This window comes from Hydra vulgaris, chromosome 13 (genome assembly GCF_038396675.1).
Source record: "Hydra vulgaris chromosome 13, alternate assembly HydraT2T_AEP".
NCBI lineage: Eukaryota > Metazoa > Cnidaria > Hydrozoa > Anthoathecata > Hydridae > Hydra > Hydra vulgaris.
Genome location: NC_088932.1, coordinates 52,327,714 through 52,344,393, shown reverse-complemented (window position 1 = coordinate 52,344,393; position 16,680 = coordinate 52,327,714). Strand labels below are relative to the sequence as shown.

General features: G+C 26.7%; 1 protein-coding gene across 1 annotated transcript in view; it reads left to right on the top strand.

Annotated features, from left to right (window-relative positions):
- The window catches only part of LOC101236485 (stimulated by retinoic acid gene 6 protein-like), an 87,554-nt gene that overhangs the window by 23,052 nt on the left and 47,822 nt on the right, over positions 1-16,680 (top strand). The window contains exons 6-7 of the mRNA XM_065816730.1: positions 2,128-2,197; positions 13,160-13,288. Coding sequence (XP_065672802.1) covers positions 2,128-2,197; positions 13,160-13,288 — 199 coding nt within the window. The remainder of the gene's footprint in view (positions 1-2,127; positions 2,198-13,159; positions 13,289-16,680) is intronic.

The window sequence follows — 16,680 nt, the reverse complement described above, 5'->3', positions numbered from 1 at the left end:
TACCAGCTTTTCAAGATGATTTTATCTAGGCATTTAAATGATCAAAAAAAAAGGCTTATCAAGTTTAAATGTAAAAAGTGTAATGTTATGCATACTGGGAAAAATAATCCTAAGTATGATTACTTCTTAACTGGTTCCAATAATGAAAATTTAATAACTTGAGAAAAGTCTAATTTGAAAAAGATCTAGATATTAATTTCTCTGCCAATTTTAAGTGGAAACAATTAGTTCTGCGTCTAATCAAGCGCTTAGTATGATAAAGCGTACCTTTGGTTATATAGGTAAACAGATGTTATAGAAGTTCTTTATACTACACTTGTCTATCCACATCTTGAATATGGTATCACTGTATGGTCTCATTACCTTAAAGGAAATACATTTATATTGAAATGAATACAGAGACAAGCAACTAAGATAATTTCTTTTCTTATAAACATGACATATGAAGAACAACCCATAAGTATAAATTTAACAAAACTTTCAACCTGGTGTTTAAAATGTGACTTTTTACTTGTTTTTAAAATTATCAATAAAATACATAGTGTAAATCTAACTTTACATTGATACGATTTCTTAGAGCAAATGAATATACAAATAAATCAGATTCAGACTTGTGGACACAACTTTAGATACCGAGCTGAATTTACTAAAGAGGCATCTAGGCAAAATTATCTTCTTACGATCGCATTAGAATAAATTATCTCATTAGCAACTACATGGAAGGAATTACCTATGGAAGTAGTAAATTCTCATAGCTTAAATCAGTTAAAAAAAAACTTGACAAACTCCTACAAAAAGATTATAAATAAAGCAATTTATTTTTGCTAATGGTGTAAGTTTCAGTGTGTTCAATGCAGTAGTGGTGTAGTAATAAAATGCTTGCCTCATAAGCAAGAAGTTCCAAGTTCAATCCACACCACATCTCTGGTAGTACCACGCTCAACTTGTTTCACCACACAGCGGCCTTGTTTGTCAAAGTTCGTGTTTTGGAGTTATAGAGTTGAGGGAAGGTTGTAATCACAATTATAGTAGCCTCCTCAACTGTAGTGGCTTTCTTGGCCTTGGGAAAGTGAATTGGCTTAAAAAAAAAGTCACACTAGCTGTATTAATACAATCATAGCTTTAAAACAAAGTCATAGCTTTTAAACCAAAACAAATACATAAACAATTAGCAGACTGTTTAAGACTTTATGTGTTTGTATACTTTTTACGTGTTTGTATACTTTTTACCTCTAAGCAAACACAAAAGTTTTGCACCAAGATATACTGTGCAATATTATCTGTTACATTTAAATTTTATATTACTGTGATATCCATAGTATATGCATATTTAAAACCAGAGTAGGTTGTATTAAATTAGAAAACATTCTTCAAGCAGTATTTTTTTTCTGGAGAATACTGTTGTCATATTTCGGCTGTGTTTCCTAGTGATACTTGAAATACTGTTTTCATATTTGGGCTGGTTCTTTTAATGATGCTCATTCTATATTCTAGATCCATTCTATATTCTATATTCTAGATCCAAATCTAGATCTATATTCTAGATCTCATTCTATATTCTATATTCTAGATCCAAAAATGCATTGTAAATCTGCCTATCTGTATCTGCCAAGCTTGAGCCACTTTCATCTGTTTTATATTAATGTGATATCCATAGAATATGCATATTTAAAATCAGAGATAGTTGTATTGAAATAGAAAAGATTTTTTGTAAATCTGCCATTCTGTATCTGCCAAGCTTGAGCCACTGTTCCTTGTTCTGTGGTAAGGTCTTTTTGTTTTTGAATTCTCTTTCATCTTAATGTTTTTTTTTTTGACTCATACAACCTTCAACTTTTCAAGTCTTCTGTCAACTGCTTCTTAACTCTTTAATTATATTGTTTGTTTTCTAGTAACTTCCAACATATTGGTGCTTGCAGTTGGTTAAAAAAAAAACTTTGATAAACAGTGAAATTTTATGATAAACTTAAACTATTAGTTTTACTAATAGTTTAAGTTTATCATAAAATATCTAAAAATAAACAGATAAAAAGTTTTGTTTTTATATTATTTTGTTTTAATTTTAAATTTATTAAAATAAAAACATGAAAACAAATTTGTATTTCATTTAAGCTCTTTTAAATTTAGGTTTGTGTATGAGTTATCCTTAAAGATTCCTATATTATCAGCATGCAGTTTGGGTATGTTGAAATTAAGTGTAAGTATATTTGTATAAGTATTTTAAATTTTATCATAACCAATACATTTGAAATTTGAACCAATAAAAGCTTTTAAATATAAAAAAAATTAAAGTTCTAAGGTATCCCAAAGGATATTAAATCTTTATGAACTACCTGTTTTTTTTTGATAATACAGCTATACCTTTTAAAGTATAGTTATACTCTATAGTAGAGAAATGTCAAGGTAGCGGTGCTCCTTTTCGGCTGCAGGCTATTAGATAGCCAATGTATGTACTGAAACCCACGGTACCAGGCTATTTAGTGTCAAAGTTGTAATCTTAACACACCTCTCTCTCTCTATATATATATATACATATATATATATATATATATATATATATATATATATATATATATATATATATATATATATATATATATATATATATATATATATATATATATATATATATATATATATATATATATATATATATATAAATCAGACCTCAGTATTATGGGTTGCCACCAAATCTGGGAATTCAGGGAAAGTCAGGGAAATTTAGATATGATCAGGGAAAAAAGATTGATTTAGTTAAAAGTCAGGGAAAATCAGGGAATTGTTTAATTTTGTATTATTTTATTTTAATGTTTTGAATGTTTTATAGTAAATAATATTTATTTTTTAGTTAACTAATTAAATAATTATACAGCTCAAAATATTGTTCAAATATATTATATTTGATAATTATAAAAAAATTTAACTTTTATTCTGGTCATTTATTTATAGTATAAACCAAATAAAAAGTTTATGCAAAACATTTTATGTATGTTTGAATGGAACCATTATTAATAATTTAAATGAATTTATTAGGTGCTTTTTTGTGTAGAAATAGCTACAACATGTGAAGACTTTTAAAGTTAATTTAAACCATATTGCATTTTCATTCTCTTTTTTTAGAATAAATAAATGTTTATAATTTTCAAATGACAATTTATTTCAATAATACCTTCAGAATGCCTTGCACCGGGTCTGTGTATGTATGTATGTACAAGTGTATGTGTGCATGTATGTATGTATGTATGTATGTATGTATGTATGTATGTATGTATGTATGTATGTATGTATGTATGTATGTATGTATATATGTATGTATGTGTGTATGTATGTATGTATGTATGTGTGTATGTATGTGTGTATGTATGCATTTATGCGTGTATTTATGTATGTACATGTGTATGTATGTAGTATGTATGTATGTGTTTTATGTGTATATGTCTATGTGTTTACTTGTGTTTATACAATGTTTCTATATGCACATATGACATTATGTATGTACATACACGTAAGTGACTAGTATGACCTTCAAAACTAACCTACCTGCCTAAAAAAGGTTGAAATTGTTTAAAGTTGCTACACGTGGGTCAAAGAAGAACTTTTACAAAACACCAAGTTGAAAATATTCATCATATGACAGTAAAAATCTTTTTTATGAATTGACGTTAAAAAAAAAAAGACTTCAATTCAATATCTATTCAATATCTGTTAAATAATGTATTTCCAGAAGTTTTTTACAATGCAGTGCATGTGATGAATAAAATTCCCCAGCGCGATATTTCACGCTCGTAATACTGAAACATGTTATCAACGAGCGTGATTATATGCTCTCAGCATCAAGCCTTTGAGAGCAATATTTAGAGTTGGAAATTAGTTGCCATGGGAAATCAGAGGAAAAAAGACTTTGATTTTTAGTTAATGCATCTATCGGAAATAATATGTTACTGCAGCTTTAATATTAAACGAAAACAATGAAATATCATATTTACTAAAAGTTGACAACATAACATAATATTTGATGTAGTTGATAACATCACATAATATGACAACATTGTTTCCTCGTGGAGTTGAATTAACACTTCTGTTGCTTGATTGCGGACATTCTAAGCAACAGAAACGTTTTTAATTTAATTTTTAAAAAATAATGGTTAAAAAAAAAATAAAAGATTAAGAATATTTCTTTTATTTACAAAAAATGTGTGAATAATTAAAAACAATAAAGCAAAAGAATCTTACGTTTTTGTGTTTTATTTAAATTTTAATAAAATTTTGTGGATTAAAACTTTTGATTTTTCAAAATTCAATCAAGTTTTCATTTTTCAATTTAAATTTTCTATTCTCATTGGGACGAAACATTTTTAAAATAATAAACATTCCATTCTATTTGATAGCAGCAATGACTTCATAACTTTCCATTCATTGTTTGTATAAAACAGAAAACTGCATTCTAATTTAAACTGAATGCGCGATTTAATTATTATCAAGTGAATAATTTTTTATACAATTGATTATATACTTGATAAAAATATAATAGACTTATACTAATATTATATATATTATTGTAAGTAGTAAGCGACTGGGACCAGGGCCGGGGCGCATATTTTGAAACCCTATACAGGCTCAGAATAGGCAGAGATATGCGCAATCTGATTCGCTGATTTTGAAAGAGAGGCTTTTGCGCGTAAGTGTAAATCAAAAGAAATGTCAAAAAATGTATTGATTAATGAAAGTGAAACTGAGTAATTGCCAAATAATAATAAGAAAAAAAGTATGATTTTTTTATCCGATTTTGTACAATATAGTACTTATATTTTTACAAAACTTCACAACTCAAAACATCCGTGATTTTCATAATATTTTCTTAAAAATAAAGGTTTAAAAAATTTAGTTTGTTTTCCTAATGGTTTTTATAACTCTAAGATTTGAAAATAACAGCCATTGTAACAAACTATAAACCAGATGGTAAAACTTGACTATGCTGTGATTCCTTTGAATGAAATAGTTTTAAAATTTACCTAGTAATATCAATTGAATATTATTAACTTGATATAAGTTTTTTCAAATTAAGTTCCCATTAATTCTATTATATAACAAGAAAACTATTTTTAAAAAGAACCTAATTTCTTTTCACATTTTAACCCTTATTATTCCTATATATAAATTGTATACATCACTAAAACATTTGAAGTTTGAGAATATTGATTATTTAACTAGCCCAGATAATTTACAGCACTCTTAAAATAAAAGCAATTGTGAGCAAGAGCTGATTTAGATTGTCTTTAGTAATGTATAGTAATATAAGATTACAAAGCATTGTAGCATAATAAGCAATAAGAAAAAATTTATAACCTGATGTCCACAAGTGTGTTTTGATATAGTAAACTGATTACAAAAAGGAATAACTCTTAACTTACCACACCTTTATGAAAAACTAAGTGTAAAAAATATATATATATATTTATATATATATATATATATATATATTGGTTATTGTATTCTATAATAGGTAAAAAATGTTTACCTTTGATAGCAACTGATGGTAAATAATATCAAATAAAGCAACAAAGTTTGATAAATTTGACATTTATTACGCTATCAATTTATTTAACACTATATACTCCTGAGGGAAAAAAAAAATGAAAGTAAAAAACTATTTATCTTTCATATTTCCAAATTGTATGAATTGTTTTATTATGTAATCTTTGGTATAACCAATATAATCGAGTGTGCATTTTTTGAATTTCTGTGAATACCTCTTGTATAATAATATAAAAATAGAGACGTGTCATGTTTTATCTTGAAGTAATATAATTAAATTTTTTTTGAAAACTTACTTCTTCAAATGTTAAAGCTTGTTTTGATGAAGTTCATTTCATTACAATAATTGCCATAACTCACCTTCATTTGGTTAAGTTTTTTAACTTCAATACTCTTTGCTAGCTTGTAATATCAACGCTTATATGTAGCTGTACAAAAGAACTGTTCAGTAGAAAAACAAATAAATATCACTTTTTTTGTTAAATTTTCCAATAGATTATTAATATACAATTTTTATCCTACTTTTATATAAGTTAAAATACGCGACCAAACTTTTTTTAATTTTTCACTAAGTGTTTGAAGGTTTAAGAATGATGTTTTATTAAAGTTAGGTGAATAAAAATACTGACATACACCTTATCAGCCTTTTCAAAATTTAGGTTAAACAGTAACTTCTTCAGAGTTCATAGATTTACATGGAACATGTAAGCTAGTTTGATAAAACATCTGTAAAAATTTTCTTTTTCCAAAAATTTAAATGTTTAAATATTTATAATTAACAAGTTGGTATAAAGATGCAGTAAAGAGCTTAGAACAACCTCCATCTCAGCTTAAAATTTAAACTTTGCATAATTTAAGTACTTTACCAGTAGTCTGGACTGCATATGCATATAAACTTTGTATTGATCATGTTTTATAGAACATGGACATTACATTTGACGAGAAACACATTTAGAAATCTTGCAAAATTGCACACATGCAAATTCAAGTTAAATATTTCAATTTTCAAAAAGTGTTAAATGGTTTAAGACGATGTTTTATTAGAGTTATGTAATAAAAAAATAAATCTGTCTCCTTAAAACTATAGTTGAAACAAAACACGAAAACAAAATCTCTTCAGAGCTCATATATTGACATGGAATATGTAAGATAGTTTTGAAATCAGTAAAAATTTTCTTTATTTAAAAACTCTAATGTTCAACTCTTTATAATTAAAATATAATTCCAATTTATAAATAAAGTTACCAAACTACTTCACCAGTAGTTTGGTAAAACTGCATATAACCTTTATAGGCAAAAGTACTTCACAAGTAGTCTCGTACAACTGTATATAAACTTTGTATTTGAGCATGCTTCAAGGCCAAGAACATATTTTACGAGAAATACATTTATAAATCTTTTCGAATTTACTTCAACACATAAATCTTTTTACCATTTCTTTAAATTAACAACAGATAAAACCTCCATCATCAAGGTAAACTTTATTGAAATTTTGAGATTTTTACGAGTGAAAATTCACTTGTACAATTAGATTTTGATACCTTTTAAATACTCTGAAGAGTACTAAAATAAATTTCCTAATACAAAACTTCAAAATCAGCGAATCAGATTGCTCATATTTCTGTCTATTCTGAGCCTGTATAGGGTTTCAAAATATGCGGCCGGGGCCGAGGCTAGGTTGATAACACAAAGCCATGACCAGGGCCGGGTTTATGATCAGGGCTGCATTAATATTGATAGATCCTATAAAAATATTATTTTTAATTAAAATTTATGACATGAATTTTATTTATAAACAATATTTTATAGGATCTATCAGTTTTAATGCAGCCCCGGCTGGGTTTATGACCGTGGCTGCATTAATATTGATAGATCCTATAAAAGTATTGATAGATCCTATTAAAGTATTGTTTTTAACTATAACTCATATCATAAATTTTATTTAAAGATAAGATTTTTATAGGATCTATCAATATTAATGCAACCCTGGTCATAAACCTGGCACTGGTCGCGGCTATGTGTTATCAAACCTGGCCCTGACCAAAGCCCCCATCGCTTACTAATGTAAGTATGTATATACTTATCAGGGATGCAGAGTCCCGAAAGGACTCTGGCTTTATATCTCTACTTTTTCCAAGTCTGTAGTGTCCAGAAGCTCTAAACATGTTTGTTGACTTATGATTTGCTATAAGAAAAAAGTTCATAAGATTTAATGACTTGAAACTTATTGTTTTTAAGCCCAGAGTCCTGAAGTTCCGGAGTCCTTGGCGCCATTACACCTAAGGACTCCGGGCTCAAAAACTGATTGTTTCTCTAACCTAAAAGTCTTAGCTTTTTTCCTATTAGTAGTCCGTAAACTTATTTATATTTTTTGAGCTCCTGGATACCAAAAAAATAAAATGAAGAAATTTTTTGTGACTTTCAAATCGGGAGTCCTTTTTGGGACTCCGTATCCCTGATACTTATACAAATATAATATATAAACAACTTTTATACTGATGTATATTTTGAGAAATGCGTTTCTGAAAATAGTGACGTTACATTTTTTCTTTTGTTGTTTGTGAGTGCGCTTCCAAAAGTTCTAGTTTAAAGTTATATAACAAATATATTTGTTATATGTATTGTTTATTGAAACTTTTTATTTTTATTTTTAGTTTCGTTTAGCTTTAATTTTTTTAATAAATAGACTTTAATATAAGCTTAACTGATTCGAAGATATCAGTGAAAATATTTAGTTTATTAACTTTTGACAAAAATATTTCATATTCCAACGTTTTGATGTTTTTGAATTTTAAATTAAATAGTCATTAATTAATAGAATGTGATCGAACCTGTACAAAATCGAAGCTATAAGTGAAGTTTTAGTTAGAAAATTTTTTTTACACTAGATAGTTATTTATAAGATATTTATAAATATTACACTAAATGTTTATAAATATTGCGTTAGATGTTAAATTTTTGAACATTTAAGTTTAGAATATTCATTGAAGTTTGCAAGTTTTGATGTTTTATTACTTTATTGCAATTCAAAGTAAAATTTCTAGTTAAGCGAAGTTTTTTATCAAATGGACAGTAAAAAACTGTACAAGTTAGCAAATGGTTTGACTTAACCAGGCTACGAGGTCTATGCTTACATTTTTCAAAGGTCTGCAATGGTTGAAGGAAATAAAAGTTTTGAAAAAAAATTCAAAACTCGACAAGACAATCGTGATACCCTAAACAATATTTAACTAAGACAATCATTATATACTTAAAAAAAAAATGATAGACTTAATCTATTCAATAATGTATTTTCAGAAGTGTTTTACAATGGTTGAAGAAAATATAAATTTTAAACAAAATAAAAAGTTTGTCTAAACAATCGTAATATACTGAAAGAAAAATGCTGAAAAAAAAAATCTAAAGAAAAATGATTCTAGTGGAGCCTGCCATATTTCAAGTTAATTTAATGAAAACTTCAATACTATTTTTATTAATAAGAAACTATTTTGTATGAGTTTACATCAACTTTTAATGACACATCTAACTTCAGGAGTTCTCATAACAAGACCTCTGAGTCTTCTATAAGTTTCCGCATTCTTTATTTTTATTTAATTTCTATCTTTATTTTAACATAATCTTCAATTCTAAACTGTTTTACTTTCTATATATTTGTATAAAAATTTTAGTGTAATAAAGAACAATATATATATATATATATATATATATATATATATATATATATATATATATATATATATATATATATATATATACATATATATATACATATATACATATATATATATGTATATACATATATACATATATACATATATACATATATACATATATACATATATACATATATATATATATATATATATATATATATATATATATATATATATATATATATATATATATATATATATATATGTATATACATATATAACTATAAAAATTTTAACTATAAAGAAAGTAAAAAACTATTTATCACAGACAAGGCACCAGCCTTGCCTGTTTTGGATGAAAGTTTGACAATTACAAGTTGCTGAGGGACTTTCTTTCTTGAAGCCAATACTGGCAGGCATTGACCTACTCTTTTCCAATCAGATCAGGAATCAGCTTTTCATCCCAGTGAACAACAAAGGGTACTACCATTAATATCTGCAGATCTCTGAACTTGGTGTTCCACTCTGTGTTGGCGAATTAAGTCTGTTTAGATCAAGTTCATCAATATTCTGTCCCAGGCCTTTGGCGGTTTCCATTTCAACAAAAACTGTCTTGCGGTCTAACACTTTTTTTCCATCTAAAGCTGCTGCAAGTTCTGGACTAAAGACAGTTTCTCTCCCCCTCTTTCTTATTGCTGTGTGTTTTTTCACCATCTTCAGCAAGGTGTTTTTAAAAAGATGAAATAAGTTAAGCTGTAAAAGCTACTAACTGTATCATTTTAGCTGTCACCTGACTAAGAATCAAGAAAAGCTCCAGTCAGACCTCCTTTTAAATTATATTGTGCTAGTAAAAATTTAAGTAAAATTGAAATTTTTAAGTTGCACGAAAATGTTTGTGTTTGTCTATGTTGCTCAACAGGGGAAAAGTTTTACCTTGTCAGACTTTCCAATGTTGGTGTTTGTAACCTATATTAAACATTAGAAATAAGTATGATGTCAAAAAATTAATTATTATAAAAATATTTTGACTTTTATGATTGTTATTTGCTGTTATACATGAATAATTCGGTTATAAATCAACTTAAGTTTATTTAAAACATTAATAGATTACGCTCATTGCAATTTGAAAGTATAATTTTTAATTCTACAATTTAATGAAAAAAGCAACATGTTTTATTATAAACCAAGCTAGCGAAAAGTATTCTTAGTAATGGACTTTTTGTTCGAGTCAAGTCTGCAAGCTAAAACATTTTCACTCAAAATTCTTTTTTTTTTTCTTGGTTGTCTTTTTTAATATTCATGTTTTTCTGGAGGGCCATGTTTTTATAAAATAAAGATTATAAAACTAATAATGTTTGGGTAAACAATTTGCTACTCCATAGAAAACGATCTAATATCTAACCATCAAATATGTATATCTGTATAAGTATATATATATATATATATATATATATATATATATATATATATATATATATATATATATATATATATATATATGTATATATATATATATATATATATATATATATATTTGAATATATCATACATATATGTATTTATATATATATGCATATATCCTATATATATCATATATAATCAATCAATTTATATATTCTGAAATTGTTGTTACATTCACGGAAGTTTATAAATAGTACATGTACTACTCTTAAGTAAAAACCGTGCAAATAAAAGCTGATAAATATATCGTTAATGCTAATAGTAATATATATCATCCACAGCAGTAACAAAACGAACATTAAAAGTTAAAGGAGTAAAAATATTACTACTAATAATTATAAAAGTGGTAGTAACAAAAATACAATGATAAAAATAAAATGATAAAAATAAAAATAATTACAATAATCATAACAAAAATAATATTAATTTAGTATTAGTGACCTACATACACACATATATAGACACATACAAACACATACATACAAACACACATACACACTTATGTTCACAAATACACATAAACGCATATACTTATATCCCCTTGTATTTAATGCAGGTATGTATACAATAATTGTATACATACATAATATACACGCATATATATATATATGTATATATATATATATATATATATATATATATATATATATATATACACATACACACAAATATACGTATATATACACATACATAAACACACATACATACATAGATACATACATAAATACATACATGCATGCATACATACATACATACATATACATATACAAACATAAATGCATATTAGTAAACGACCGGGGCTGGTATTTGACCTGAGCCAAACCTAGGTTTATGGCTGGGGCTGTATAAATATTGGTGCATACTGATATGATATATAAAAACAAGTCAACATGCACCAATTTTATGCAGTCTTGTCCGTAGAATCGGCCACAGTCAAATACCAGCCCCAGTCAATTACTAATACATATACACACATATAACAATATTATATGTGTGTATGCGTAGATATGTATATGTGTATATATTATATACACATACACATATATACACATATACATACATATATATATATATATACACATGCAAATATATACAAACATACACATACACACATACACATCTATGCATACATATACACATACATACATATACACTCACACTTATTCACATGCGCTTATCACAAACACTTATACACAGCTACACATATCTTTGGATATATTAACTGTATTTAATTCCATTCTTTCCTAATCAAATAACTGTATTTGATCCAAAGATATGTGTATAAGTGTTTTTGATAAGCACATGTGAATAAGTGTGAGTGAGATGTATGCATGTATATATATATACATATATCTATACGTATATGTATATATATACATATATCTATATGTATGTATATACATATGCATCATATATCTATATATATCATATATATACATATAGATATATGTATATATATGATATATATAGATATATGTATATATATGATAGATATATGTATATATTTATATCTATATATATCATGTATATATACATATATATATATATATATATATATATATATATATATATATATATATATATATATATATATACATATATATATATATATATATATATATACATGTTATATATATACATATATGTATATATTGGCATAGGTAGTACTTGGGCCACCTTCTCTCCAGCCCAAATAAGATATTTAGTGTATTTCCTTGCCTGATGAAAAAACTTAATAATGTTGTTTCTTTTGCACAAGAAATGTTTTACTTTATACAAGAAATGAGAATTTTTTTGCAAGGTTTTCACATGTATTCTTCTTATTCTAAGTACTACAGTTTGAATATAGTCTTCCATAAGTACATTACGTAACAAGATTTTGTTAACTTTTTTTATATAAGAAATTTAGAAACATGTTTTATAATAATATTTATATTTTTAAAGCCTAAAACTTTTAATCTTATTATACAATTCCTCCCTGAGGACCTTCAGCCTTCAGCAATGTTTTGATGATGATTTCTTTATTTTACTTATATAAAAAAAAGATATATAGAAAGAGAGACTAATTATTTTATTAGTTCTTTCAATAAGTTTATTTACTTTTTTTTTAAGTTTACTTGTCACAAAAACATGTATCAACTATTGCAGTTTTTTTTATTGAGTTTAAATGCAAAAATGTACATTTTAATTACATTGACTTTTATCTTAAACCTAATGGCCTAGTTACCCTCACCAGCAGCCCTTATATCATCAATTTGATATACCTCAATAAAACTTTTTTCATTTCATATTACTTCTATGCATCTATGTTTTTTCCAACTAGATAAACATACTTTATTGTTATACTTACCTTTTTGTGATATCGTTTACAGTTTTTGTGAATTTTTATATAAATGAATTTTTATAAAATGTAACTTTTCTCTACTCAAAAATTCTCCACTCTCTCCTATAGAAATGAATAAGTATTTTTTCATGAACTTGTTTTAAATTTAGTTATTTTTTTTATAAAGGGATTTAGAATACTGTACTTATTATTGGATTTGCCAAAACATATTTGTCTTTTGCTGTTAATTATAAAGTTTACATGGACTGTTATAGTTAAAATCAAGTTCCGATTAAAGCAAAGAAAAAATGGTCAGGTAAAATCTTTGACTTAAATACCAGATTTGCATTATAATAAATATTGTTGTTATATATATATATATATATATATATATATATATATATATATATATATATATATATATATATAATATATATATATATATATTAGGGTGGCCCTAAAAACAATTTTTTTGAAAAAAATCTGCTCCCACCCTTTAAATGTGTTCTATATAATACAAAAACACTAGGTTTAAAATTTTGTTGAATAAAAAATATTTTTAGAGGTCCCCCAAAACCCTTTAATATTTAATGGATCCCTAATATTTAAAAAAAAAAAGTTTCTCGAAAATAGGTCAACCTGGTACTCAAATGAAGCGAAATTATATAAAAATTTAATAATAAAGTTATTTTAGGTTTTATTACGTAAAAATCTTGTTTTTAAGCAAAAAATGAAATAAGTGAATTTTTCATGATAATTGTGATAAATAAGTTTAAACTTCAAATTTATTTTTCAAAATGAATAATATTTTTGAAATTTTTATATAATTGCGCTTCATTTGAGTACCAGGTTGACCTATTTTTGAGAAACTTTTTTTTTGAAAGTATTAGGGACCCGTTAAATATTAAAGGGTCTTGGGGGACCTCTATAAATATGTTTTTTTCAAAAAAAATTTAAATCTAGTGTTTTCGTATTATATAGAACACATTTAAGGGGTAGGAGCAGATTTTTTTCAAAAAAGTTGTTTTTAGGGACATCCTAATATATATATATATATATATATATATATATATATATATATATATATATATATATATATACATATATATATATATATATATATATATATATACACACACAGTGGCGGTAAAAAGTCATGCACCCAACTGAAAAATAACACTTTTTTACTATTTACACATATAAATTTTATTTAAAAAACACTAATAACTGTCCCAAATGTTAGCAACATGAAATATAAATGTCTTAAAAATAAAAATAATGATATGTTTAATATTTTGTATGACCCCCTTTGGCTTTGAGGACATGCATGATACACCGTGGCATGGACTCAACCAATGAATGTAAGGTTTCTGGGGTGATGCTTTCCCACGCTTCATTCAAACACCTCCACAAATCTTCCAAACCAGTGGGTTTGGATACCTGCAGCTTTCAGAAGATGATCTCCCACAGATGTTCAATGGGATTGAGGTCAGGGCTCTGAGGAGGCCACTCCAAGACTCGTACACGTTTGAGGGTTAAGAAATCACATACCCGCTTAGCTTTGTGACAGGGTGCGTTGTCCTGCTGAAAGACAAACTCACCTTGTCTGCCAAATAAAGCACCAGCTGAAGGGAGCATGTGATCTCATAGGACTCCAATGTACTGGTCCTGGTTCATTGCACCTACACAGCAGTACAATTGACCTATCCCAGACCATGACATGCAACCCCAAACCATGATAGGCCCTCCTCCGTGCTTCACAGTAGCATTAATGCAACTGCTGTGGTATCTTTCACCTACTCTTCTCCTCACTAAAACTCTCTTCCCACCGCTAAATACTTGAAAACTGCTCTCATCACTCCAGAGAACCTGTTTCGATTGATCGATAGTCCAGCCACGATGTATCAGTGCAAATGCTCTCCGCCTCGGTGGTGATCACAAGTTAACAGCGGCTTCTTTGCAGCCACACAAGTGTTTAAACCAGCTTTCTGCAGCCTGGCTCTAACAGTCCTAACAGCCAGCCTGATTCTATATAGTCTATACAGCCTGGCAGCTATATCAGGAGCAGTTAACCGCCTATCCGCTAAGCTCATTCGGATAAGAAGACAATCATCTCTAGTCGATGTCTTCTTCAGATGACCACTGCGGGATCTATCAGCCACCAATCCTGTCTCCCTGTATTTCCTCATCAGCCTAGTTACTGTTGACTTGCTTATTCCCATTTTCTGAGCCACTGCATCAGAATTCGATCCATTCCTGACCTGCACAACCACCTCCAGCCGCTCCTCCGCAGTCAGCTTCTTCGCTCCAGTCATGATAATAATTTTATAAATATAAATCTAAAATAAAAAAATTGTTTTATAATGCCAAGTAATATGAAATACATCATTAAACAATATTTAGAATGAAAAATAATACCAAATAAATGCTAAGCAAGTAAAATTTGTGACCCCCAATGCCAAGTCTTAATTGCACAATTAGGCCCATCATATTAACCTCCATTTTCCAAAATAAAACAATAAATAATGCAACCAATGTAAAAATTACAATTAATATCCACTAAAAACCGAAAAACAAATACAAAATAACATGGACTGGTAAGTTACAAGCCCAAAATGCAAATAAATAAAGTATTATCAAATATATCAATTGTAAACAAAATTTAAAGGGACATCAGCTGATCGCATAAATTAACATCCAAATTACCGCAAAGTTACTAAAAATTAAAAGTCACAAAAAAATATAAAGTTCCTACACAAAGTAAACAACCTTGACATTAAAGAACTTCAAATCTGGTTGTTTTTATTTTTAAAACCTATTCTAAAATCAAAATTTTGTTGTAAAAGTTGCTGGGTGCATGACTTTCTGCCGCCACTGTATATATATGTTTTTTTTTATTTATTTTTTTTTTATTTCTTTTTTATATATATATATATAAATATATATATATATATATATATATATATATATATATATATATATATATATATATATTATATGTCACTATATATAAATATATATGTGCGTGCTTGTGTGTGTGTAGTCTATTTCACAGCAGAGAATGCAGAAGTAGTCAATTTAAAATCTCTTTATTGTCAACTTTTAATATAGATATAGACATATAAGGTATTGATGACAAATGATCTTTTACTGTTTTTTAAAAACACAACTTTTTTTCTAAGTAAAACAAGACATAAATATAATGAAGACATTCTTTTTTTTTCTATGTTAAACAAGACATAGTAAAGTTAAACAAAACATGATAAAAGTTAAAAGGCATTATAAAGTTAACATGTAAAAGACCTCTTTTCAAAAAAAAAAATATTGAAATATTAAAATAGTTTTCACCTTACATCAGTTCATCTTTATGTCTTCTTAAAGGTTATTTATATACATTTTTTGTGATATTTTTATTGTACTTTATTTTATGCTTTCGATGATCTAAGCATATCAGACTGAAATATGACATAATTAAATTAAAATTAAGTATTTTATGAAATTAGTGTTTTATGTTTTTATATATTAAATAAATTATCATGTACTACAAGTGATGTTATTGAAACAAGAAATCACTACTTTATATAGCTAGAAAATTTATAATACAACATAAAAACAGTTTATATTTTTACAAAGATGTATTTCTTATAATATTATCCCTTCTTTATTTAAGATTAAATCCCCAATTAATTGAAAAAAGCTAAAAACCTT